The following is a 27,380-nucleotide window of genomic DNA, read 5'->3' as shown; positions in this document are numbered from 1 at the left end:
GGCCTTTCCCTGAAAGTTGGCCAGTCGGCATTGCTACCTCCTCCCAGCACACGACCATTCAGCACCAGGCTGGAGCAGTGGGACCTGGAGGGGCTATATCCACGAGCTGGGGGCTGCCAGCTGTGTGCCAAGTGGCTTGGCCTGGATGTGGCCACCACCTGATACACCACAATGGGTATTTACACAGCTGAGAACCAACCATATGGCCTCCTTAACATAAAATCCTATAAACAGGGAAAAGGCCAAATCCCAGCGTGAGCTCAGGTTCCCAGTGCTGATCATTCCTGTGACACTGAGCCTAAAAACACAAAACTAGGCCTGTTTATTAGCCTGGAATTTATTTTAAAAATTGACCACTTTTTTTTTTTTAAATTTTTTTTTTTTCGACATTTATTTTTGGGACAGAGAGAGACAGAGCATGAACAGGGGAGGGGCAGGGAGAGAGAGGGAGACACAGAATCGGAAACAGGCTCCAGGCTCCGAGCCATCAGCCCAGAGCCCGACGCGGGGCTCGAACTCACGGACCGCGAGATCGTGACCTGGCTGAAGTCGGACGCTTAACCGACTGCGCCACCCAGGCGCCCCAAAAATTGACCACTTTTTAAAGGCATTTCAAGCTGAGCCTTGTCCCATGTTCTTACTGTTTAGACGGTACAGCAAGAGCGTCTCACGACCACCTCTCCCTCTGAAGTGTCCAGACTCCTGGCCGGCCACTGCTCACCCCTTGCCCGGCTTTGGTTTCCCTCTACCTACATCACAGCTGCGGTGTTGCTTTGTTGCTACTGTTGGAAGGGAAGTGCCTGAGGGCAGTGACTTTTCTATTTAATGTTTATTTTTGACAGAGAGACGGAGAGCGGAGAGCGGGGAGGGGCAGAAAGGGAGAGAAAGAATCCCAAGCAGGCTCCACACTGTCTGTGCAGAGCCTGACATGAGGCTCAAAGTCACAAACTGAGAGATCATGACCTGAGTGGAAATCAAGAGTTGGCCGCTCAACTGAATGAGCTTTGCAGGCGCAGTGACCTTTTTTTTGCCATTCTCCCTGATCTTAGACCTTGTTACCCTCAACAGAGGCTCAAACTTGTATATGGAGTACACAGTGCCTAAAGAGGTCTACCCTGAAATTTCAGTTATTCTGGGGTGCCTGGGTGGTTGAGCATCCGACTTCAGCTCAGGTCATAATCTCGTGGTTTGTGAGTTCAAGCCCCACGTCGGGGTCTCCATTCTCAGCGAGGAGCCTGCCTTGGGTCCTCTGTCTCCCTCTCTCTCTGCCCCCTACCTTGCTCTCTCTCTCAAAAATAAACATTAAAAAAAATTTTTTTTTTAATTTCAAAGTTATTCAAATCAGCATGACAGAGAAATAAATGTCTCTATCCTGCTCTGTATCTAATACTGAAGTTTATTCAGGGTAAATACATATCTATGCGTGATACAGAGATCAACGTATCTACGAATATATGTAATATGAATACAGACAGGAATCCTGTGAACATACCGCTAAGGGCTAGCCCCGGGGGAGTCATGAATTTAACAAGTAACCACAGTGACAGCAGGAGCTGCTACTGCTCGCCACAGCCTCGGTGCCAACTGTGCAATCTCTGTACATCCTACAAGACCGCTTCTCCCATCTTTCCCATTCTACAGATGGGTAAACCGAGGCTCACAGGGTTGGCAGCCACTGGAGTGACCAGGTGAAGAAGCCACTGCAGCCTTGGTGCCTCCATGCGGTACAGCCTCCCTGCGTCCTCTTGGGGCCGGAACACCTCAGGCAAGACCTGCGTTCCCAGGGTCCTTCCTCACTGGTCAGCGGGAGACAATGTGGACACGTGCATCTCTATAGACAGCACGGCAGCATGTCCTCCAGCTCAGGGGGCTCTGGCTCCACACTCCAGCCCCGGGCTCCAGGCCCAGCCCCATGTGGATGCCAGTGAATGTCTGGGAACAAGACTGGACGACACAAGGATCAGGACCTGGGCCCTGTTCTCAACCCGCCACAAGACAGCCATGTAACAACCAGACCCGGGGCCAACTACAGTTAGTTCTGAAGGACGCACCAGCCTTATTACTGTCTTAAAAACCAGCTTTCAAACATCAGTTTAGAAATAACCTAGCTTGGGGCGCCTGGGTGGCTCAGTCAGTTGAGCGTCCAACTTCGGCTCAGGTGGTGATCCTGGTACATGAGTTCAATCAAGCCCCACGTTGGGCTCTGTGCTGATGGCACTCCTGGAGCCTGCTTTTGGATTCTGTATCTCCCTCTCTCTCCGCCCTTCCCCCACTCACTCTCTGTCTCTCAAAAATAATTACAAAATATATACTAAAAAGACATTACCTAGCTCACATGGAGGCTTGTGGGTGACAACAGTACCCTACTCGGGGCTGGCATCTTCCCTCACAGCTGGGAACCTTCCAGAGCTAGAGAAACAAAAGCAAAACCACTGGGCGGGGGGGGGGGGAGGGGGGTGTGCAAAACATGTCGGGAACCCCCCCAAAGAGTGGCCTGACGTGTCCTCACATGCTGGAGGGACCCCAGGACTTCGGCACATGTCACTCGTTCTGAAGTTGGAGAGAGACGTCCTGGCTGATCCGACCAAGTGCCCTTGTTGAATCTATGACTGTTCTCATAGACCACTGTTGTCAGAAAGCCAGGCTTGTCACAGAAGCCCAGCTTCACACACACACGATGCACATGAGTCAGCAAGTGGGCTGATGTCCCCCAAGAGAGCCTTTTGCTGGGACCCACAGTTCCATGGCTCCATACTCGGGACACAAAAGTATGAAGAATTCCATAGTCTTGTGAGTTAACCTTAAGAGGCATGGCCTCCTGGCCCTCGTCCCTGTATTCGTCTGCCCAGGCTCCCCTAACAAAGTCCACAAACTAGACGACCTAGAACAGAAATTCACTCTCTCACAGTCCTGGATGCTCAAAGTCCAAAATCCAGGTATCAGCAGGGCCATGCTCCTTCCAGGGCAAGAAGAATCCTTCCTTGTCTCTTCCAGCTTCTGGTGGCTGCCAGTGGTTCTGGGCTTGTAGATGCATCACTCCAATCTCTGCCTCCATCTACACATGGCCGACTTACACGGGCAACCAATCACCAATCCACCGGAATCCAGTATGCCATCCCTTTTCATTTATGATCTTGCAAAGACCCTTTTTCCAAAGAAGGCCCCATTCACAGGTTCCAGATAGAAATGAATTGGGGAGGGGACACTGTCCAACCCAGTACAGTCTCTGCCTCCCTCTCTTTCCTGAGCATCCCTCAGTGAGAGCAAGGGCAAACAGGAGTTTCAGGAAAGGCCAGTTAACTGAGGCTTTACCACAGTGTCAAGCATGTATCCTGAGAAGCAGTGATGAGAGAGCAACAGGGTTCTTCCCCTCTGGAAGAGTGTAGTGGGGGAGCAAGGCAAAAAGATAAGGACAAAACCTAACGTCGCCTGCAGGGTTCTGAGAAGATGGTGAAGCAGGAAGCACCGGGAACCTACCTCCCCACCAAAAAATGGCTGTGCGGCAGGACCCATCGACTGTAACTGTTTTGGAAACCTGGAGTCTATTGAAGGATTCCAACTTCTGGAGGAAGACTTGGACAGTCAACTGAGGTTAATTTCAACCAATTTCAGCTCTTAGCCCATCCCCTACACCCAGCCACCTGCAAGTGTTTCTGAAGCGGCTTGCAATAGTCTTGCAGGAGCCAGGGTAGGCAAAAACACCCTGTCCTGTAAACAATGGAATGTGTGCTCTGATAGCTTGCTCCTTCCCATCAGAGAGGTGCAAACACAGAAAGGCAGCCATGGTTGCTGCACCTCCCCCACTCCCACTGTTGCAAAGACCCTCCCCTCCATCTGAAGTGACTTGAGGGAGATTTAAAGGGATACAGCTCTCCCCCTACTCTGCATTTTTCTGTTCCCCCCCCCACCCCCGCTTAGGGAACCAGACACCAAAGACAAGGACTTTCATGGCTGCCTATTTACATACATACATAAAAATATATACACACATGCACAAACACAAAATAAAGACATTTTCAAAGGCAACTACATATAAAGAGAAAATTAGAAAGTGCCTACATTAAAATTTTTTTTAATGTTTATTTTTGGGAGAGACAGCGAGTGAGGGAGGGGTGGGGAGATTGGGAGACACAGAATCCAAAGCAGACTCCAGACTCCCAGCTGTCAGCACATAGCCAATGCAGGGCTCGAACCTACAAACCGTGAGAGCATGACCTGAGCCAAAGTCGGACACTCAATCGACTGAGCCACCCCAGGAACCCTGAAAGTGCCCACATTTGACCAGGGAACAGCACAGGCTCAGAAGAGACCCGAGCAAACCTGAAGTTACCCCTCAGGCTGATCCCTGGCACAGAGACAACCTACAAGAATCAAAGAAAAAAAAAAAAAAAAACCTTGAGGAAGGGGGAGAATCTAATTTCCAGACATAAAACATTATTAGATCCAAATGCCCAGTTCTTAACAAAATACAAGGCATAGAAAAACATCACAAGGCATACAAAGAAAATATGGCCCATCTGAAAAAAAATCAATCAACAGACATCCCTTTTAAAGATGATGGCAGATCTTCTAAACAAAGACTTTAAAACAACCATCTTAAAATGTCAGAGAAAGAAAAGATACAGAAAAAGTCAAGAAAGCACTGTAGGGACAAAATGGAAATATGATTAGATTTTAAAAACCTTAAGAAACCAAAATGAAATTCTGGAGCTGAAAAGTACAATAACTGAAATGAAAAACTCGCTAGAGAGTTTCAAAGGCAGATTTGAACAGGCAGATGTATCAGCAAAGCTGAAGATAAGACAATGGAAATTACCAAGGCTGACAGAAAGAAAGAAAAAAAGATTGAAGTGAACAGCCTATGGGACCTGTGAGACACCACCAAGCAGACCAGCACATACACTGTGGGCGTCTTGAAAGGAGGAGAGAGAGAAAGAGACAGAAAGAATATTTGAAGAAATAATGCCTGAAAACTTCCAAATCTGATGAAAGACATGAATATAAACATCCATGTAGCTCAGTAAACTCAAAGTATGATGAACTCAAAAAGACTTACACCAAAACACATTATGATCAGACTTCTGAAGCCAAAGATAAAGAATCTTGAAAGCCACAAGAGAGAGGCAACTCATCACATACTCAGTAAGATAATCATTAGATTATTCATCAGTCACTTTGAAGACCAAAAAGCAGTGAGCCTATATATTCAAATGCTAAAAGGGAAAAACTATTGGGGGCACCTGGGTGGCTCAGTCAGTTAAGTGTCCAACTTGGCTCAGCTCATGATCTCACAGTTCAGCTGTGTCAGCTGTGCTGACAGCTCAGAGCCTGGAGCCTGCTTCCAATTCTGTGTCTCCCTCTCTCTCTCTCTCTCTCTCTCTCTCTCTCTCTCTGTCCCTCTCCCGCTCATGCTCTCTCTCAAAAATAAACATTAAAAAATTTTTTTTCTAAATAGCTATATAAAATAAAGTTCCCTTTTTAAAAAAAAAAGAAAAACTGTCAACCAAGAATCCTATACCCAGCAAAACCGCACTTAAAAACGAGTGAAGGTTAAACTACAACATTCCCAGATAAACAAAAGCTGAGGGCATTCGTTATTAGACTTGCCCAGCAAAATGCTCAAGGGAGTCCTTTAGGATGAAATTAAAGGACGCTAGACAGTAACTCAAACCTGTATGAAAAAATAAAAATGTAAATACATAGGCAACTACAAAATCTAGTATTATTGCAATAATAGTTTGTAATTCCACTTTTCTACACAATTTAAGAGACTAATGTCCTTTTTAAAAGTTACTGGTCTAGGGGCGCCTGGGTGGCTCAGTCGTTTGGGTGTCCGACTTCAGCTCAGGTCATGATCTCGCGGTCCGTGAGTTCAAGCCCCGCGTCGGGCTCTGTGCTGACAGCTCAGAGCCTGGAGTCTGTTTCAGATTCTGTGTCTCCCTCTCTCTCTGACCTTCCCCCATTCATGCTCTGTCTCTGTCTCAAAAATGAATAAACATTAAAAAATTTTTTTTAAATAAAAGTTACTAGTCTAAAAGTATTATTGTAACTTTAGTTTACAACTCCACGTTTTCTACATAATTTAAGAAACTGATGAATTTATTTTTTTTTATTTTTTTTTAATTAATGTTTTTTAATTTATTTTTGAGACAGAGTGAGACAGAGCATGAACAGGGGAGGGTCAGCGAGAGGGAGACACAGAATCTGAAACAGGCTCCAGGCTCTGAGCTGTCAGCACAGAGCCCAACACGGGGCTCGAACTCACGGACCGCAAGATCATGACCTGAGCCGAAGTCAGCCGCTTAACCGACTGAGCCACCCAGGCGCCCCAAGAAACTAATGAACTTAAAAGAGTAGTTTATGTTTAGGGGCACATGATGTATAAGGATGTAATTTTGTGGGGCGCCTGGGTGGCTCAGTCAGTTAAGCATCCAACTTCAGCTCAGGTCATGATTTCGCGGCTTGTGAGTTTGAGCCCCGCGTCGGGCTCTGTGGTGACAACTCAGAGCCTGGAGCCTACTTCTGATTCTGTATCCCTCTCTTTCTGCTCCTCCCCTGTTCACTCTCTCTCTCTCAAAAGTGAATAAACATTAAAAAAAAAATTTTTTTTTAAAAAGATGTAATTTTGTGACATCAGCAACTGAAAGGGGTGGGGACAGAACCATAAAGGAGCAGAATTTGTATTACTGAAGTTAACATTCAACTTAAAGTAGTATGACTTTAGAATATTAAACATAATTCCCATGGTAACCACACACACACACTCACACAAAAGCTGTAGAATATACACAAGAGAAAATGGGAAAGGAGTTTAAATGTTTCACTACAAAAATTTGAATCAAAAAATATTGAATAAAAAAATTTGAATAAAAAAATTTCACTACAAAAATTTGAATCAACAAAATAAGACAGTAATGCAGAAAATGAGGGAAAAATGCTTTAAGCCATCTAGAAAACAAGTAGCAAAATAACAGAAGTAGTTCATCCTCATCAGTAATTAGCTTAAATATTAATGGATAAAACACAAGATCCAACTATTAGTTTTCTACAAAAGACTCACTTGAGATCCAAAGACATAAATAGATTGAAAATAAAAAGGATGGAAAAACATATTCATGGAAATAGTAACCAAAGGAGAGGTAGGGGTGCCTATACCAGTATCAAACAAAATACTTTAATGTTTGTTTATTTGTGAGAGACAGAGCATGAGCAGGGGAGGGGCAGAGAGACAGGGAGACACAGAATCCGAAGCAGCACAGAGCCTGACGCAGGGCTCGAACTCATGAACTGTGAGATCATGACCTGAGCTGAAGTCAGCACTTAACCAACGGAGCCACCCAGGAGCCCATCAGACAAAATACTTTAATTCAAAAAAGGTTACAAAAGACAAGGAAAAACATTATACATTAACAAAAGGTTTAATATAGCAAGAAGATAGAACAATTACAAGCATTTGTGCATCTAACAACAGGCTATATGAAGCAAAAACTGACAGAACTGAAGACAGAAATAGTTCTATAATAATAGAGACGTCAATATTTGACTCTCAGTAGTGGTTAAACAACCAGACTAAAGATAAGTAAGAAAAAGGCCTTAAACCACAGTAACAGAGGTGTAAACGCCCACCCAGCAACAACTGCATACAACTGATTTTTGACATTTTCCAGGATATGTTAGACCACATATTAAGTCTCAGTAGATTTTTTTAAGTTTATTTATTTCAGGGGAGAGAGAGAGCGTGTGACAGACAGACAGAGAGTGTGAGCGGGGCAGGGGCAGAGAGCAAGGAAGACAGAGAATCCTAAGCAGGCTCATACCGTCACATGGAGCCTAATACGGGGCTCGAACCCACAAAGTGTGAGATCATGACCTGAGCCAAAATCAAGAGTCAGACACTTAACAGACTGAGCCACTGAGGCACCCCAAGTCTCAGTAGATTTTAAAATACAGATATCATATAAAGTGTCTTCTCCAACCATTAAAGGATGAAATTAGAAGTCAACAACAGAAGTAAATCTGTAAAATACACCAAATTGTGGAAATTAAGCAACACATTCTTAAACCAATTAATCAAAGAAGAAATCACAAGAAAATTAGAAAATACTTAAGAGAAAATTAAAATGAAAACAAAATACACCAAAACTTATGGGATCCAGCGAAAGCAGTGTTAAAGGGAAAATCTTAACAAGCTATAAACTTATAAACAAGCTATAAACATTTGCCTTTACAAACAAGAAAGATTTCCTGTCAACAACCTTTAATTTTATAACTTAAGAAACTAGAAAAACAAGAACAAACTACACCCAAAGCTAGCAGAAGGACAAAAACCATAAAGACAGAATAGATAAAAATGAAATAGAGAACAGAAAAGAACAGAGAAAAATCAATAAAGCCAGTACTTGATTTTTTTTTTTTAAAGTCAACAAAATTGACAAACCTTTTGCTAGGCAGACTAAGGAAAAAAGAAGACAAATTAACAAAATCAGAAATGAAAAATGGAGACGTTACCATTGTAACAGAGTAGTATAAACAACTGTCACTGACAAACTGGATAACCTAGATGAAAGGAACAAATTCCTAGAAACACAAAACTTACCAAGGCTAAATCATGGAGAAATAGAAAAACTGAATAGACTTCTAAGTAGTAAGGAGATTGAATCAATAATAAAAAATCTCCCGAGGCAACTGGGTGGCTCCGTTGGTTAAGGGTCGAGACTTTGGCTCAGGTCATGCTCTCATGGTTGGTGAGTTCAAGCCCTGCATTGGGCTCTTTGCTGTCAGCTTGGAGACTGCTTTGGATCCTCTGTCTCCCTCTCTCTCTGCCCCTCCCCAACTTGTTCTCTCCCTCTCTTCCTCTCAAAAATAAACAAACATTTAAAAAAAACCAAAAACCTCCCAACAAAGAAAAGCCCTGGAACTGATAGCTTCACAGGTGAATTCCACCAAACATTTAAAGAATACCAATTCTTCTTAAGTTTTTTCAAAAAAATGAGGGAATACTTCCCAATTCGTCCTATGAGGCCAGCATTATCCAGATACCAAAGCCAGACAGAGACACTACAGGAACACTAGAGACCAATATCCCTTGTGAACAATGAACAAATGCAAAAATCCTCAACAAAACACTAGCAAACTGAAGTAGGCAGCAAACTAAAAGCATTATACACCACAAGTGGAATATTTTTACTGGAATGTAAAGATGGTTAAACATACAAATACTGGTGAATGGATGTTAACTAGTTTTATTGTAGTGATCACTTCTCAGTATATACAAATATCAAGTCATTATGCTGTACACATGAAACTAACATAATGTTATATGTCAACTGTATCTGAAGGGGAAAAAAAAGCAGTTGACGCTGTAACACCAGTGTATTGGTATTAGTCATTGTATTGGAAACTTAAGTTGGCTTACCTCTATACTTAACTCTGAGTTCAGTATTTTCCCACTACACATTCCTCCATCCATTTCATAACTTGCTTCAGGAAGTGATTATTTATACATCAGGGTAATTAACGCAGGAAACAAACCAAACTCTCCACAGTTAATTGTCCAGAAAAAAATGATAGAAGGGCAGAACCCATTTGGTAACCAAACTAACCTGCAGGACTAACCATAAACAGAAGGGGCAATCAGTGGGGATTATCACTAAGAACACTGAGTCCCTGCCCTTAGAGAGACAGCGTAACAAACAATTCCACCTAGAAGCAGCGGTTTGAAAAGTGCCTGGGGTATATGGGAAGGATTTATTTACTAATCTGAGCACGCACTGGAAGGGCGAGCAGGGATCGTTAGACTTGTCCAAGAAGAAAAGAGCTAGTGGCCACCATTTCTCTTCCCCTCCCTGCCAACCTAGACACCCAGACACCTGTGGGAGCCAAGATGAACACTTGCTACCTAGCTTGCTAACACTACGGCCATGCTCTTGCCCCCACATTCTCCTGTGGATCCACCCCATCTTAACTGCCTCGCTCAGCAAGAGTCCCTCCAAGGCATCTGATGTCTCATTGAGCAAGCAGCCCTGATAGTGGCCAACACTACTCCAAAGTGACTCCTGCCCTGGGAGAAGGGAAGATAAGCACAGTTGACCAGGTCAACTGCAGCCCCTGAACAGTAGGCTGGGGCAGACATCTGATCTGACTGCTGGCCCTACCCACAAACAAAACTTCATGCAGGGCAGCACAAAAAGAGAGCCCTGTGGTTCAGGGACACTGCAACCCTAACAGACTGGGAGCAGATATCTGGTCTGATGGCAGGTTGTCCCCATCAATAAAAGCCTCTCAGGGGACAACACAGGGAAAGAACCCTGAAGTTCAGGGGGGAAAAAATCTCAACTTTCCAGAAATAATAAAGATTAGAGCAGAAATAAATGAAATAGAGACTAAAACCAATAAAACAGATCAATGAAACCAGAAGCTGGTTCTTTGAAAAGATCAACAAAATTGATAAATCTTTAGCCAGATTCCTCAAAAAGAGAGGAAAAGAGAGAATTTAAATAAAATCAGAAACGATAGGGGAGAAATAACTGACACCACAGAAATACAAAGGATTAAGTATTCTGAAAAATTATATGCCAACAAATTGGACAAACTTGAAGGAATGGATATATTCCTAAGAATATAAAACATGCCAAAGCTAAATCAAGAAGAAATACAAAATTTGAACAGGCCAATTACTAGCAATGAAATTGAATCAGTAATCAAAAAACGCCCAACAAATTGAAGTCCAGGATCAGATGGCTTCATAGGTGAATTCTACCAAACATTTAAAGAAGAGTTAGTACCTATCCTTCTCAAACTATTCCAAAAAATAGAAGAGGAAGGACAGCTTCCAAATTCATTCTATGAGTCCAGCATTACCCAGATACCAAAACCAGATAAAGACACTACAAAATAAAACTAGAGGCCAGGGGGCGCCTGGGTGGCTCAGTGGGTTGAGCATCCGACCTTGGCTCAGGTCATGATCTCATGGTCCGTGGGTTCAAGCCCCACGTCAGGCTCTGTGCTGATAGCTCAGAGCCTGAAGCCTGCTTCGGATTCTGTGTCTCCCTCTCTCTGACCCTCCCCTGTTCATGCTCTGTCTCTCTCTCTGTCTCAACAATAAATAAACATTAAAAAAAAATTTTTTTTTAACTACAGGCCAGTATCTCTGATGAACATAGATGCAAAACTTAACAAAATATTACCAAACTGGGGGCGCCTGGGTGGCGCAGTCGGTTAAGCGTCCAACTTCAGCCAGGTCACGATCTCGCGGTCCGCGAGTTCGAGCCCCGCGTCGGGCTCTGGGCTGATGGCTCAGAGCCTGGACCCTGTTTCCGATTCTGTGTCTCCCTCTCTCTCTCTGCCCCTCCCCCGTTCATGCTCTGTGTCTCTCTGTCCCAAAAATAAATAAATGTTGAAAAAAAAAATAAAAAAAAAAAATATTACCAAACTGAATGCAACAATACATTAAAAAAATCTTTCACCATCATCAAATGGGGTTTACTGCAGGGATCCAAGGGTGGTTCAATATTCTCAAATCAATCAACATGACACATCACATTAACAAAAGAAAGGATAAAAAACATAAGATCATATCGATAGATGCCAAAAAAGCATTTGAGAAAATACAACATCCATTCATTAAAAACTCAACAAAGTAGGTATAAAGAGAACACACCTCAACATAGTAAAGACCATATATGAAAAACCCACAGCTAGGGGCGCCTGGGTGGCGCGGTCGGTTAAGCGTCCGACTTCAGCCAGGTCACGATCTCGCGGTCCGTGAGTTCGAGCCCCGCATTGGGCTCTGGGCTGATGGCTCAGAGCCTGGAGCCTGTTTCCGATTCTGTGTCTCCCTCTCTCTCTGCCCCTCCCCCGTTCATGCTCTGTCTCTCTCTGTCCCAAAAATAAATAAAAAACGTTGAAAAAAAAATTAAAAAAAAAAAAAAAGAAAAACCCACAGCTAACATCATATCAATGGGTGAAAAACAGAGTTTTTCCTCTGAGATCAGGAACAAAACAAAGATGCCCACTCTCACTACTTTTATTCAACACAGTACTGGAAGTCCTAGCAGTAACAATCAGGCAAGAAAAATAGAGAAAAAGCATCCAAATTAGTAAGGAAGAAAAAAAAGTGATCATTTATGTGCATATAATGTGAATCACATTTATGTGATTCCACAATTTGAAGTGCAAGCTTCAACCTCAATCATCTTTGCATTTCCCTAGCCTAGCGTGTAAAAGAATGCAATTAACACCTTTATAAGGTAGTAAAAGCAGTCTCAGTCTGCTCCAATTTAACTTTACAGCCACTTCCTGTATTATTCTCTACACTCTTCACTCTAATTATACTGGATTAACACTGATCCAGAGCCTTGTACAATCCTGGCACATACACATGCTTGTAAAATGAATGTAAATATAATCAATACTGGGAAAAATGGAAAAACATAACCCATAGTGCCTGCTCATACACATTCCACTCCTATGCAGAAGATGCTCAATAAACACCTAACTGGCAATGGTAGATGACATTCACATCTTCTGAGTACCACCTGTGTGCAGATTATGCTATGCTCTTTATATATGTTAGATCATGTGCTCCTCATAACATAAAACAATGTACTATACATCCATTTTGTGTATTTTCCACAAAGGCTATTATTTCTATGGTATCTGTTTTCTCAACTAGTATATGTTTCATAACAATAGGAATCTGCCTTTCTTGATCCTTTCTGCATTCCCAGGGCCAGTCAAAACATCTGGCATACAGTAGGCATTCAACAACTGTCTAATGACTAATGAATAAATACATAAATTGTCCTATGAGCTAGGCATTGTTATTTTAGTTCTACTGATGAGAAAACCAGAACATTAAGTGACTTGCCCAAACTAACATAGCTAGGAAGCAGCAGAACAAGATTTAAAATGTACTGTTTTTCAGTGTTTAACACTTGCTTCTCATTGGTGCCCAATAATAAGAAAGAATTATAGCCCAGAGTACTTCTACAAATCCCTTGTGAACTCCCTACAAGGCAACTTTAGCAAGCTTCATCATTTTCTTAAAGACAGTGAAAAGGTGATGCTCATCACTAAGGTTCATGGCTTTTTGAAATAAGAGGTGCAGCATATCTATCTTCTGGACAGCAGTGTAGAAGGATCAGAGGCCAATGTGGACGAACTGGGCAATTATTAAGCATTTTAGTTATGTATTGATAGGCTCTGAATTATTTCTGTTTGCACTTTAGTTCTATTTTCTACATGTTACAAATTGATCGTGTTCTTGACATACCTATCATTTATTCTCATTTATACTATACCTCAAGATAATTAGACAATTGTTGATAAATATCTAATAATAATGACCTGAGAATTAAGCCTTTTAGGTGGCAAGAAGCACAATATACGTGTTTGATGTTTGTTTTCTATCTATGAGTCAACATCAATCCCTTAGAGTGAACAAAATGTTATTATTAAACCTTTCCAATCAGACAGTTTTTCACTGGATTTGTTACACAATTATACTGCTGTGCTTAAGTTCACAAACATATTTCATAAAAAAAATAAGGAAAACAAAATTGATCAATGTAATAGACTACACTAACAGAGTGAAGGGGGGAGACACATACTCATATCAACTGAGGCAAAAACTACCTCCACGCAATAAAAGCTATATTTGAAACACCCACAGCAAGTATCATACTCAATAGTGAAACTGAAAGCTTTTCCTCTAAGATCAGGAACAAGTCAATAGTGCCCACTTTCACCACTACTATGCAAAATAGTACTAGACATTCTAGCCAGAACAAGTAGGAAAAAAAGAAAAAGAAAAGGCATCCAAATAGGAAGTAAAATGATGTTTGCATATGATATAATCTTATATGTAGAAAACTATTACACACACATGCAAAATAACTTAGACTAAATGAATTCAGCAAATACCAGGAGACAAAGGCAACAAAAAACAGGAGTATTTCTACACACTAACAATGAAGAATCTGAAAGAGAAATTACAAAAGCAATCCCATTTACAACAACATCAAAAAGAATAAAAGACTTAGGAAGTCATTTACTCAAGGAGATGGAAGACTTGTACAGTGAAAACTACAAAACATTACTGAAATTAGGACAGGGGCGCCTGAGTGGCTCTATCCGTTAAGTGGCCAACGTCGGCTCAGGTCATGATCCCACAGTTCATGAGTTCGAGCCCCACATCAGGCTCTGTGCTGACAGCTCAGTGCCTGGAGCCTGCTTCAGATTCTGTGTCTCCCTCTCTCTCTACCCCTCCCCACTCACACTCTGTCTCTCTCTCCAAAATAAACATAACAAAAAAATTTTTTTAAAGAAAAGAAATTAGGACAGAAATAAATGGAAACACACCCCATGTTCACAGACTGGAAGACTTAATAGTGTTAAAATGTCAATACTAATGTGAAAAGTATTAAGGGAAACTTCACTAAAATGGAATCGGGGCCCTCATCCCCTGCCACTTGTCAACTGCAGAACCAACAGGAAAAGATGTATCTTGCATCTGGACAGGAATGTTCTTAATTTTCTTAACATTTTCTTTTCGCTAGTTTACTTGAAGAATACAGCATGTAAGGACACCCGGCTGACTCAGTCAGGAAAGCATGCAGCTCTCAATCTTGGGGTTGTAGATCCAAGCCCCATGTTAGGTATGGAGCCTCCTTAAAGATTTAAAGAAAAAGCGTACAGCATATAATACTTACAACACAAAGTAAGTGTTAATCAACTGTTTATGTCATTGGTAAGGCTTTCAGTCAACAGTAGGCTATCAGTAGTTAGGCTTTCTGGGGAGTCAGGAGTTATACTTGGATTTTCAACTGCAGAGGAGGACGGCACCCATAACCCCCATACTGTTCAAGTGTCAACTGTATTTCACTATCCCAGCAGAAGGAAAAAAGGTTCTCTCCTCCACCAGCAACAGCCCAGCCCATGAAAGACTGTCAGAACTCAACCAATGCGAAGTCACTACACCTCAAACTCCGTTTACTCCAATGGACTGTTTGTTTATGACAGCCCTCCCAGCTCCCCCTTTCCTCTATAAAAGAGCATTCTTTTCCTTTGTTCTCTGGACTTGCTTATGGTTTTGCTGTACCTTGCATGAATTGCAATTCTCTACTAACCCGAATATGGTTTTGCTAGTAAATAACTGAGTTTTATTCTTAAGGTTAACATTACCCAAAGTGATCTATAGATTCGATGCAATTGCTATCAAAATCCAGATAATTTTTGTTTTTGGAGAAATAGAAAAATTCATCCTAAAATTCATATAGAATCTCAAGGGACTCCAAATACTCAACACAATCTTAGAAGAAGAAAAAAGGAACAAAGCAGGACTCATACTATCCGAATTCAAAACTGACTACAAAGCTACAGTAACCAAGACAGTGTGGTACTGGCATAAAAACAGACATTTACAAGGAAACAGAATAGGGAGCCCAGAAATAAACCCTTGCATATATGGTCAAATGGTTGTTGACAAGGGTGCTAAGACTGGGAAAGGATAACTTTTTTCAACAAATGGCACTGGGAAAACAGGACATCCACATGCAGCATAAAATTGGACCCCTACCTCACACCATATACAAAAACTAATCCAAAATGGATCAGACTTAAGACCTAAAACTATAAAACTCTTGTAAGAAACATAGGCCAAAACTTCACAATATTGAATTTGGCAATGTTTTCTTAGATATGACACCAGAGCACAGGAAACAAAAGAATTTCTCTGTAGCATGTGATGGTGTTTGATAGCATTCTACCCACAGAACTTTCAAAATTGGAGTCAGTCCTCTCAAACACTGCCACTCTTTGTCAACTAAGTTTATGCAACATTCTAAATCCTTGTTGTCATTTCAACAATCTTCATAGCATCTTCACCAGTAGATTCCATCTCAAGAAACCACTTTCTGTGCTCCCCCAAAGAAGCACCTCCTCCTCTATTCAAGTTTTATCATGAGATCTCAACAATTCAGTCCCATCTTGAGGTTCCACTCTTGATTTTAGTTCTCTTGCCATTTCCACATCTGCAATGACTTCGCCCATTGAGTCTTGAACCCCTCAAAGTCTTCCATGAGGGCTGGAACCCACTTTTTCAAAACTCCTGTTAATATTGATATCATGACCTCTTCCATGAACCATGAATATTCTTAATGGCATCTAGAATGGTGAGTCATTTCCAGGTTTTCAATTTGCCCAGATCCATCAGAGGAATCACTATTTATGACATCTACAACCTTATGAAATTTATTTCTTAAATAAGACTTCAAAGTCAAAATTATTCCTTGCACCACGGGCTGCAGAATGGATGGTCTGTTAGCAGGCATGAAAACATTAATCTTGCTTTACATCATCAGAGCTCTTGGGTGACTGGGTACAATGTCAATGAGCAGTATTATTTTGAGAGGAATCTTTTTTTCTGAACTGTAGGTCTGAACAGTCGGCTTCAGATATTTGGTAAACCATGATGTAAACAGATATGCTATCATCCAGGCTTTGTTGTTCCATCTGTAGAGCGCAGGCAGAGTAGATTCAGCACAGTTCTTCAGGGTCCTAGGATTTTCCCAACAGTAAATGAGCACTGGCTCCAACTTCAAGTCACCAGCTACATTAGCCCCTAACAAGAGAATCTGCTTGTCCCTTGAAACTTTGAAGTCAGGCACTGACTTCTCCTCTCTAGCGATGACAGTCCCAGTCTTCTCCCCAAATGAGGCTGTTTTCGTCTACACTGAGAATCCATTGTTTAGTGTGGCCTCCTTCATGAATTATCCTAGCTAGACCTTCTGGAGAACTTGCTGCAGCTTCTCCATCAGCACTTGCTGCCTCACTTGGCACTTTTGTGTCATGGAGACGGCGTCTTTCTTAAATCTCATGAACCAACCTCTGCAAGCTTCCGATTTTTCTTCTGCAGCTTCCTCTCCTCCTCCAGCCCTCACGGAATCGAAGAGAGTCAGGGCCTTGCTCTGGAAGAGGCTTTGGTTTAAGAGAGTATTGCAGCTGTTTTGATCTTCCTTCCAGACCACTGACATTTTCTCCCTACCGGTAGTTAGGCCATTTCCCTTTCTTATCATTCACGTGCTCACTGGAGTAGCACTCATTTCCTTGAGGAACTTTTCCTTGGCATTTGCAACTTGGCCGTTTGGTACAAGAGGCCTACCTTTCAGCCTATCTTGGCTTTAGACATCCCTCCCTCACTCAGCTTCATCATGTCTAGCTTTTGATTTCAAGTGAGAGATGCGTGACCTTTCCTTTCACTTGAACCCTCAGAGGCCACTGTGGGGTTGGTTGTCAGTTAGCCTAATTTCAGTACTGCTGTATCTCAGGGAGTGGGGAGGCCTGAAGAGAGGGAGATAGATGGGGGAATGGATAGTCAGTGGTGCAATCAGAACACACACATGTATTGATTAAGTTTGCTGTCTTATATGGGCATAGTTCCTGATGCCCCCCAAAATTACAATAGTAATATCAAAGATCATTGATCACATATCACCATAACAAACATGATAATAATGAAAAACTTGAAATATTGCGAGAATTACCAAACTATGACACATAGACATGAAGTGAGCAAATGCTGTTGGAAAAATGTGCCAAAAGAGTTACTTGGTGCAGGGTTGTCACAAACATTTTTTTAAAAGATTTTATTAAAAAACAAAAACTCTACACCCAACACAGGGCCTGATCCCACAACCCTGAGATCAAGAGGCACACACACCACCAACTGAGCCAGCCAGGCACCCCATCACAAACTTTCAATTTGTAAAAAACAGTATCTGAGAAGTTCAATAAAATGAGGTATGCCAATAGAGTATTCCTAAAACTCCACAACAACCAAGTAACCAATTCAAAACTGGGCAAACGACTTGACATTTCTTCAAAGAAGATATACAAATGACCAATAAGCATGTGAAATGATGCTCAACATCACTAATCATTAGGAAATTGCAAATCAAAACTGTCATCATTTTGTATTAAATCACGACACACCCATTAGAATGGCTACTGTTAAAAAAAGAAAATAATTAATATTGGTGAGGATGTAGAGAAATTGCAACTCTGTGCACTGTGGAAAACAGAATGTGGTACAGCACTGTGGAAAACAGTATGGTGGTTCTCAAAAAGTTTTTTGGTCTCAAAAAGGACCAAACTTTTTGTGGTCCTCAAAAAGTTACACAGAATTACCATATGATCCAGCAATTCCACTTCTGGGTACATACCCCAAAGAATCAAAAGCAGGGTCTCAAAGATAGATTTGTACACATGTATTCATAGAGGCAGTGTTATTCATAATAGCTGAAATATGGAAGCAACCAAAGTGTCTATCAACAGATGAATGGATAAGCAAAATGTGGTATATACGTACAATGTAATATTTTTCGGCCTTAAAAAGAAGGAAATTCTGGCACATGATACAACATGAATAAACCTACAGGACATTATACTAAGTGAAATAAGCCCATCACAAAAGGACAAATACTGTATGATTCCACTTCTATGAGGTCCCTAATCAAATCATAAAGACAGAGAGTAGAATACTTCCCAAGGTTGGAGGTTAGGGGGCAGGAAGATGGGAAATTTTTTCTTAATGGCTAAAGGTACGAAGATAGACAGATGGTTAAAAACAAACAAAACACAAACAAAACACACACACACACACACACACACCCCTAATATAGTTTATTGTAAAGGATGTTTGCCGTTCCACTCAATAGAAAGCATGGCAGAACAGGGAAAGAAAAGGTGGGAGAGAAAGCTGGTATGTCAGGACTAGGCAGGGTCCACCTAGTACCCTGGGTGGTGATAAGATGGGGTTGAGCAGTTATGGGCCACATAGTGAATTAGCACCATTATCCCAGAAAGTCTTAACTAGAGGAGCTTGTAAAGTTACCCGTACAGGCCTTGTGTTACAAATGAGATACGTTCTTGAGTCTTACTGTGGCGGCAAAAAGAACCACAATTCCCAAGAATGGTCTGGCCCTATCACATGCTAGCTACAGCTCAGTCACCTGGCAGTCCCTACACAGCTGAGGATACAGCCTCAGCATCCTCTCTGGGAACTCCCGGTCTCCCAACCCAGGCTCCCTGCTCCTAACTGACATGGCCACTGGTGAGACCAACCTATTGATCAAGTCTTCTCATTGTTTTCACTCTGCACAGTGGGAAGTCTCTCTATTCCTCCACAGGTTCTGTGACAGACCCAGACAGATACAGGAGTAAGCAACAAACATGTAATCACATAAGATACCAGATTGTTAAAATGCTCCTTAAATAGTTAAAAATCCTAAAACAAAACCTACATGTTGGGGTAAAGGACCATACAGATGTAGGACTTTAGATCTGGTTCTGTCTGGGACCTGCTTAGAGGCTGTGGGGCCACAGCAGGCCAGTGCTGAACCTGTAGGCTGAACACCAGTGGCCGCCAGACTACAGGTAGAGTACTGCTACTTGCAGGTGTGTGCGAGTGGGTGGCAGAAATGATGTGCTCGGGTCCCCACTCTGCACTCATCTATGGCTCCTGGTGTCCATGACACTAAGATCAGCGGTGCAGACCAGGTGACTTCTAAATTTTTCTTCTGCCCTGATGAGTTATGAACCACTCTCCCCAGAAGAGGGAGAGAGCTGGAGTGAGGGAGACATCTGGCTTCCAGAGGCATTTAAAACAAAGCAGATGAGAAAATACTGGCAATGTGATATGAAGTAAAATGTACAGACAGCAGGAACTCAACCGCGCCCAGTGTGTAAAGGAAAAACAGGAAGGAGGCATGCCAAGAAATTAACACTGGTTATCCCCCACATTGTGGGATTACAGTGGCTGTTAGTTTATTCTCTGTCCTTTCCTCTATTTTTCAGATATTCAAAATTACTTTTATAGTAAAAGGGGGGTGGTGGTGAGGGAAAGTCTCTTTTTCAGTCTACAATCTGGCTGCAGGACAAAGCTAAGAAGTGAAAATTGTCTTTTGCAGTGTAATCCCTTTGTAGACCTAGCTTCTTTCCTGGGACGACCCAGATGATAGCTATGGCCCAAATGGAACACGAGTTCATCCAAACGTGTGGAGGCACTTCCAAACAGCTGTTCTAGAAAAATACTGTTACTCTTGCTCCTGGTCTGAGTGCTTATGGTATTTCAAAACGACAGACATAACATCAATGACAAGGAGGAGGAGGAGGGAAAGTAAGACTTAAGTGCGTTACTTGACACTCTAGCAGGCACTGCCATTGTCATGGGTCCCAGCATCAGGGAGCTATTGCTACTGAAAGATTCATTTACAACCGGGGCTAAAAGTCACCCCAGAACGTAACAGGGGTTCACATGGCCCAGAACCCAATGTGAACACATACACACCAGGAGTCTATACCCATGTACTACACACACACACACACACACACACACACACACACACACACACACCCAGAATCTAGTGTCTACACACACAATTAAACGCAAACATACACATATATAGAACCTTCCATGTGCACACACACATATCCCTGAAGCCCAACATAGGTGCACACTTCTCAAACCTAAAAGTGGCACACACACACCTTAGAACCTAACAAAGACATCAGAACCCAAAGTCCCGCAGAATCCAACACGCACACAAACCCCCCATAACCCACAGGGTCACACACGTCTCAGGTTTTCAACATGAGAGCAGACTCCTCTGAACCCAAAACAAACACGTTCATCAGATTCAACACTGGCACACACAGCCCTCAGCCCTAACACAGGTACAGACCCCTCAGAACACAACACACACCCCCGTCTCAGAACCCCAAACAGGAACACATCCTTAGAGCCCAAACAGGCAAACCTTTCAGAACCCAAACGGAGCACACACCCCTCTCCCAAAACAGAACACACCCCCTTGAACACAAAATGAATGCACACGGCCCCAGAAACCCAAAAGGGGCACACACACCCGTCACACCTAACATGGGAGCTCACACCTCAGATGCTAAAACAGGCACACACAACTCAAAACAGACAGTAAGAGACACACCTCAGAAGCAACACAGGCGCACACACCCTCAGATCCATAACGTAAGCACACAAAGCCTTCAAATCCACCACAGACACATCCTTCAGACCAAACACTGGCACACTCCCCTCAGCACCCAGCATGAGAACACCCCTCAGAACCTAACAGATGCTGGCATCTCTCAGAAGCAACAGGAACACACACCCTCAGACCCAACATGGGCACACACAGCAATCAGAACCAACAAGGAAAGACCTCTTCACAACCAAATGGAAAGCAATCCTCAGACCCACACAGACACACAAGCCTCAAAATCAACACAGACATAAAACGCTTAGGCCTAACACGGGCCCCGCACTCCACAGAACCCAACATGGGAGCGCAGGCACTCCTCAGAACCAACAGGGTCACACACAGCCCGCTGAACCAACATGGACACAACCCTCAGACCCAACATAGGGCACATTCCTCAGAATCTAACACACAACCCTCAGACACAACACAGGAACATCCCTTATCACTAACACGAATACACAACCCTCAGACCCAAATAGTCACACACACTCCTCAAAGCCCAACCTAGGCTCACACCCCTTAGAACACAACATGGGCGCACACTCCTCAGAATTTAAGATATGTTCACACCCCCCAGAACGAACATGAAACACATGGGTACACACAGCCCTCAGAACCAATATGGACATACAACTCTTTCACCTAAACAGGCCACACACTCCTCAGAACCCAACATGGGAACACACACCCCTCAGAACCAACACAGACACACAAACCTTAAACCTAACACAACCCTAACATGTAAATGGGCACACGCTTCTCAACACAATATGGAATACAGTCCTTAGAACATAACACATGCACACAATTCTCCAAACAAACCCAAATACACACCCTCATATTCAATATGGGCACAACACCCCTCAGAACCCAACACGACACACAGCCCTCATACCCACTCCTGGAGGAGACACTCAGAACCCAACCCAAACACACACTGCTCACAACCCAAAATGGGCACACACCCTTCAAACCCAACACGGACACACACACACCCACAGAACTAACACAGAAACATAACCCTTTAGCCTAACATATGCACACATACCCCACGGACCCAACAAAGACACGTGAACACACAACCCTTAGACCTAACACAGGCACACACATCCCTCAGAACCCAAGACGGCTGCACACAACACGTAGGCCCAACATGAGAACACACATACTCTTCAGAACCAACATGCGCACACACACCTCTCACGACTCAATACTGGTGCACACACCCCCTCAGACCTGACATGGGTACACAACCCCCTCAGAATCCCACATTAATGCATATACCCCTCAGAAAACAGCTCAGCCACACACACCTCATGCCCATGGGAGTAGACCCCTCAGAACTCAACACACACAGACAACCCTTAGAACCAACACAAACACACACCCCTCAGAATGAACTCAGACACAACCCACACACCAACACAGGCATACACAACCCACAGAACCCAATACAGGTGCACACACCCACAGACACAACATGGGCACATTCCCCTCACCCCCACATGCACACACAAACCTCAGACACGACAAAGGTATACACTCATCAACCCAACATGGAGTCTCATGCCCCTAGGACCCAACATGGAGGCACTCACACTCTCAGAACAAAAACAGGCAAATACCCATCAGATCCAAAAGGGACACACACCACTCAGAACCCAATGAGGGAACACAACCCTCAGATGTCAACAAGGACAAAGCCCTCAGAATAAACAAAAACACACAACCCTCAGATAAGCACACATGCCCTTTAGAACCCAACACAGGCATACAAGCCTCACACCCAAAACAGGCAAAACACCCAACTGTACACACATCCTCAGAACCCACCTACAGGCACGCAGACCCTACAGAACCACCGTGGGAGCAGACACCGACTCTCCATGGGGCACACAGATACCTTAGACCCAATATGGGCACACACATCCATAGTCAACGAGGACACACACACCTCTCAGAATCCAAAATGGATACACACCTATGACACTCAACATGGGCACACACTCCTCATAACACAACAAGGACACATGCCTAAAAGCAACAAGATACACAGCCCTCAGAACCAATAGGACGCACAACCCTCAAAACTCAACACAGGCACACACCCTTAAAACCAACATGCACACACAACCCTAAAGCTTAACACAGGCAAACATACCCCTCAGAACACAACATGGGTGCACATCCCTCAGACCCAACACAGGCAAACACCCGTCAGAACACAGTACAGTTTCACACAACCCTCATACCCAACAAGGGGGTATGAACACAAACACACACCCATCGTAACTCCAAATAGGCAGATAACCTCAGGCCCAACACAGACACACACCCCCTCCCAGCCAACATGGACACACATCCACCCTTCCACCTAACAAGAGCACACAGACACTTCAGAACCCAAACGGGCACACATACCTCCCAGAATCCACCACATGCACACAAACTTTCCTCAGACAGCATGGGAGCCCTTCCTCAACATCTAATACACCCACAAAACTTCATAACCAACAAGAACACATACGCCTCAGCACAACACAAACAGAAAACACCCTCAGAACCAACATGGACACACAACCCTCAGACCCAACGCAGGCACACACACCACTCAGAACTTAACACAGAGCACATAAGCACATACCTTCAACTCAAAATGGGAACACACACCCCCTTCAAAATGAACACCTACTCACACCCCTCAATACACATGTGACCTGGCACAAAAATCCCTCAGAACCCAACATGAGTGCACACATACTCCAGAACTTACATGGGCTCACACACACCTCAAACCCTACATGGACAAACATCTCAGAACCCAAAACAGGGACACACACCCTTTAGACCAAACACAGGAGCAAAAACACACCTCAAAATCAACAGGGACACACACCCTCACCCAATATGGGAGCACACCCTTCAGAACCAACACTGAACATGCACATCTCAAACCCAACACAGACAGAACACCTCTCAGAAACCAACATGGCCACACAACCCTCAGAACACAACACGGGCACACACCCCTCAGAAACATCATGGACATACAACCAGCGGACCCAATATGGGCACAACACAGCAATACACGCTCCTCAGAACCAACACAGACACACAACCCTCTAATCCAGATGAGCACACACACTCCTCACAACAAACACGGGAGCACAACACTCTGAAGCCAACATGTGTACACACACACACACCTCGGAACTGACACAAATGTAAACACCTCGGGGCGCCTGGGTGGCTCAGTCGGTTGAGCGTCCGACTTCGGCTCAGGTCACGATCTCGCGGTCTGTGAGTTCGAGCCCCGCGTCGGGCTCTGGGCTGATGGCTCAGAGCCTGGAGCCTGCTTCCGATTCTGTGTCTCCCTCTCTCTCTAACCCTCCCCCGTTCATGCTCTGTCTCTCTCTGTCTCAAAAATAAATGAAAAACGTTAATAAAACAAACAAACAAACAAATGTAAACACCTCAAACCTAAAATAGACACACACACCACTGCGAAGCGACTCAGGTGCACAAGCCCCTCAGAACCCAACATAAACACAATGCCTTAGGCCTTACGCAGGCACACATACCCCAGAACCAACATGGGCACATACACCCCTCACAACCCATAATAGGCGCACAAGAGCAGACCCCTCAGAACCCAATCCCAAGGCACACCTCTAAGAACCTAAAACAGGCACATCACCTCTCAAATTAACACAGACACACACTTGTAGAGCCAAGGACACGCAACCCTTAGACCTAACGGAGGCACGCCCCACCACAGAACCCAAAAGAGGCACACCCCTCACAACCAACACGGGAGCACGCACCTCAGACCAACACAGGCACCAACATTCTCACCCAACTTGGGAGCATACCCCTCAAGACCTAACACGTGCACACATGCCTCGAACCCAGGATGAGAGCACCCCCCTCGGAACCTAACACGTACTTATACCTCTCAGAATCAACACAAACCCATATCCCTCAGATCCACCGCGGAGAGACACAGCTATCAGAACCAACGAGGACAGCCAGCCCTTTATAACCAAGTGGAACTCAACCCTCAGACCCAACACGGACCCACCACTCAGAACAACAGACACCCAACCCTCAGACGCAGCTCGGCACACACCCTCAAGACCCAATATGGGAGCCCCCCCCAAGAGCCCAAAATAGGCACGAGCCCCCCAGAACCAACACGGGTCCCCCCTCAGGCCCCACACAGGAGCACAGACACCCCTCGGAAACCAACGTGGACTCACAACCCTCAGACTCAGACGGGCACACGCCGCTCCATACCCAGCACAGGAGCACACAACTCAGAACCTAACACACACACACACACACACACACACACACACACACACACACACACGCAGCTCGGCACACACCCCCAAGACCCCACCCCCCCCGCACAACCCAGTACAAGCATCACAGGCCGCACACCCGACATCGGAACACACACACCTTCAGACCAACAAGGCCCCGCAACCTCAACGTGAGCGCACACCCCTCAGGTCCCAACACAGGCAGACACCCTTTGACCCAACACGGGATACGCTCCCCAGAATCTGACACCCTCACAAACCCTCAGAGTGAACACGAACGCACAACCTTCAGACCGAAACAGGCACGCGCCCTCCTCAAAACCCACATGGGGCTTACACACCTCAGAACCAACACAGACATACAACCCTCGTGCCCACCACGGCTGCACACACACAACCCTTAAACCGAACACAACCTTCAGATATAAATGGACACACATGGAGCACACCCCTCAGAACACAACACATAGACAACCCTCACAACCAACCGGAAAAAAACACCCCTCCTACAGAACCACCCTCAGACCCAACAGGCGCACGCGCCCCTCAGAACCAACCGACACACATCTCCCCACACGACACGGGAGCACACCGTCCGGAAGCCAACTCACGCACACACACCTCAGAACTGACCAGAACGCTCCTCCCTCGGAACCCAGCACGGGCCAGCCAACAAGCACGCACAACCCTCACACGCAACGTGGCACACGCCTGTCAGACCCGAACTGTGAGAATCAGTAAGAGGAAACTTTAGTGAGAACCACGCCTCCTCGACTGCAGGTCCCACCGGAAGAGGGGCCTGGCGAGGCCCTACTGCTTCACGATCCCAGGAGGAAGGAAGGTTTCCTCCGGCTCCGGCAGCAGCCCAGCCAATGAGAAGCCACCACACTTCCAGCTCCCAGTTTCCTCCAATGGGCTTTCTGTTTACAACAGCCCCCGCCCCCCATAAGACAGCGTCCTCGGCGTTCCGTGCCCTAGCGAAGGGTTTTGCCTTAGCGTGCTGGTCCTGGGTGGCCGTTCTCTGCTGTTCCAAAGAAGCCTATCCTTTCCGGAACAGTAACGGGCAGTTTTGTTTTTAAGGTTAACAGTGCACGTGCACACACTCCTCAGAGCCCGCCGCCACCCACTCCCCTCACCCAACCCTGGAGCGCACGCTCTCAAACCTGTCACAACCCACCAGGACGCAAGCCCGCAGCCCTGACTCGGGCTCGCCCTCCTCGAAACCCACACGCGCCCACACCCGCTGCGGTCTGAGGAAGCGCGGCTCGCCCACAGGGCCGCACCTGGCGCAGCGCGGCCTCCGCGGCGCCGCCCTCCCGCTGCCGGAGCTGCTCCCGGAAGCGCGCCACCTGCTCCAGTAGCGCGTCCACGAGCGAGGGCGCCGCGTCCCCCTCGAGCGCGGCCAGGCGGGCGCGGAGGCGCTCTATGAGGGCATCCCGCGCCGCCAGCTCGTCCTGCAGGCGCCTCAGCCGCTGCCCGGCCTCGTGGTACAGGCCACAGAGCGTCGCAGCCGCGCGCGGGGCCCCCTCCCGCCCGCCGGACCCAGCGCCCCCCGAGGACATGGCCGCGGGCCGCTACCGGAGGGCGCGCGGACGACACACCAACTTCCGCGCCGGGTCTGGACTGGCTCACCTTCCCGGAACTTTTCCCGGAGCGTCCCGCCCACCGCCTTGACCCCGGCCCCGCCCACGGCCCACAGCCAGGCCGCGCCCCCCCACCGACAGCCCGGCCCCGCCCACAGCGACCCGCTTGGCCCCCGACCCACCGAGAAGCCGCCCCAGACCGCCCACAGCCTGGCCCCGCACGCGGCGACCGGCGTGACCCCTGACCCACGGAAAGGCCGGCCCAGACCCGCCCACAGCCCGGCCCCGCCCCGCCATCGGCGCGGCCGCGCCCATGGCGGCCAGCGTGGCCCCTGACCCACGGAAAGGTCGGCCCCGACCGGCCGCTAGCCCGCCCTGCCCGCGGCCCGCGGCACATCCCAGTCTCCCGGCCC

General features: G+C 45.4%; 1 protein-coding gene across 5 annotated transcripts in view; it reads right to left on the bottom strand.

Moving 5' to 3' along the window:
- TNIP2 (TNFAIP3 interacting protein 2) overlaps nt 1-26,956 on the bottom strand; it is a 35,714-nt gene extending 8,758 nt beyond the window's left edge. For 2 of the 5 annotated variants that reach the window (XM_040489299.1, XM_040489308.1), the window contains exon 1: nt 26,668-26,956. In XM_040489299.1, coding sequence (XP_040345233.1) covers nt 26,668-26,946 — 279 coding nt within the window. In that variant the 5' untranslated portion in view covers nt 26,947-26,956. Of the gene's footprint in view, nt 1-1,661; nt 2,164-9,415; nt 10,371-26,171; nt 26,420-26,667 lie in introns of those variants that run through there. The other 3 variants (XM_040489331.1, XM_040489323.1, XM_040489315.1) reach the window with 3 other exon arrangements.
- Between the last annotated feature and the right edge of the window lie 424 nt (nt 26,957-27,380).

This window comes from Herpailurus yagouaroundi, unplaced genomic scaffold, assembly GCF_014898765.1.
Source record: "Herpailurus yagouaroundi ecotype Mexico unplaced genomic scaffold, PumYag 28, whole genome shotgun sequence".
In the NCBI taxonomy this organism is placed as follows: Eukaryota; Metazoa; Chordata; class Mammalia; order Carnivora; family Felidae; genus Herpailurus; species Herpailurus yagouaroundi.
The sequence above is the reverse complement of the archived record's forward strand: the minus strand, read 5'-3'. Positions and strand labels throughout refer to the sequence as shown.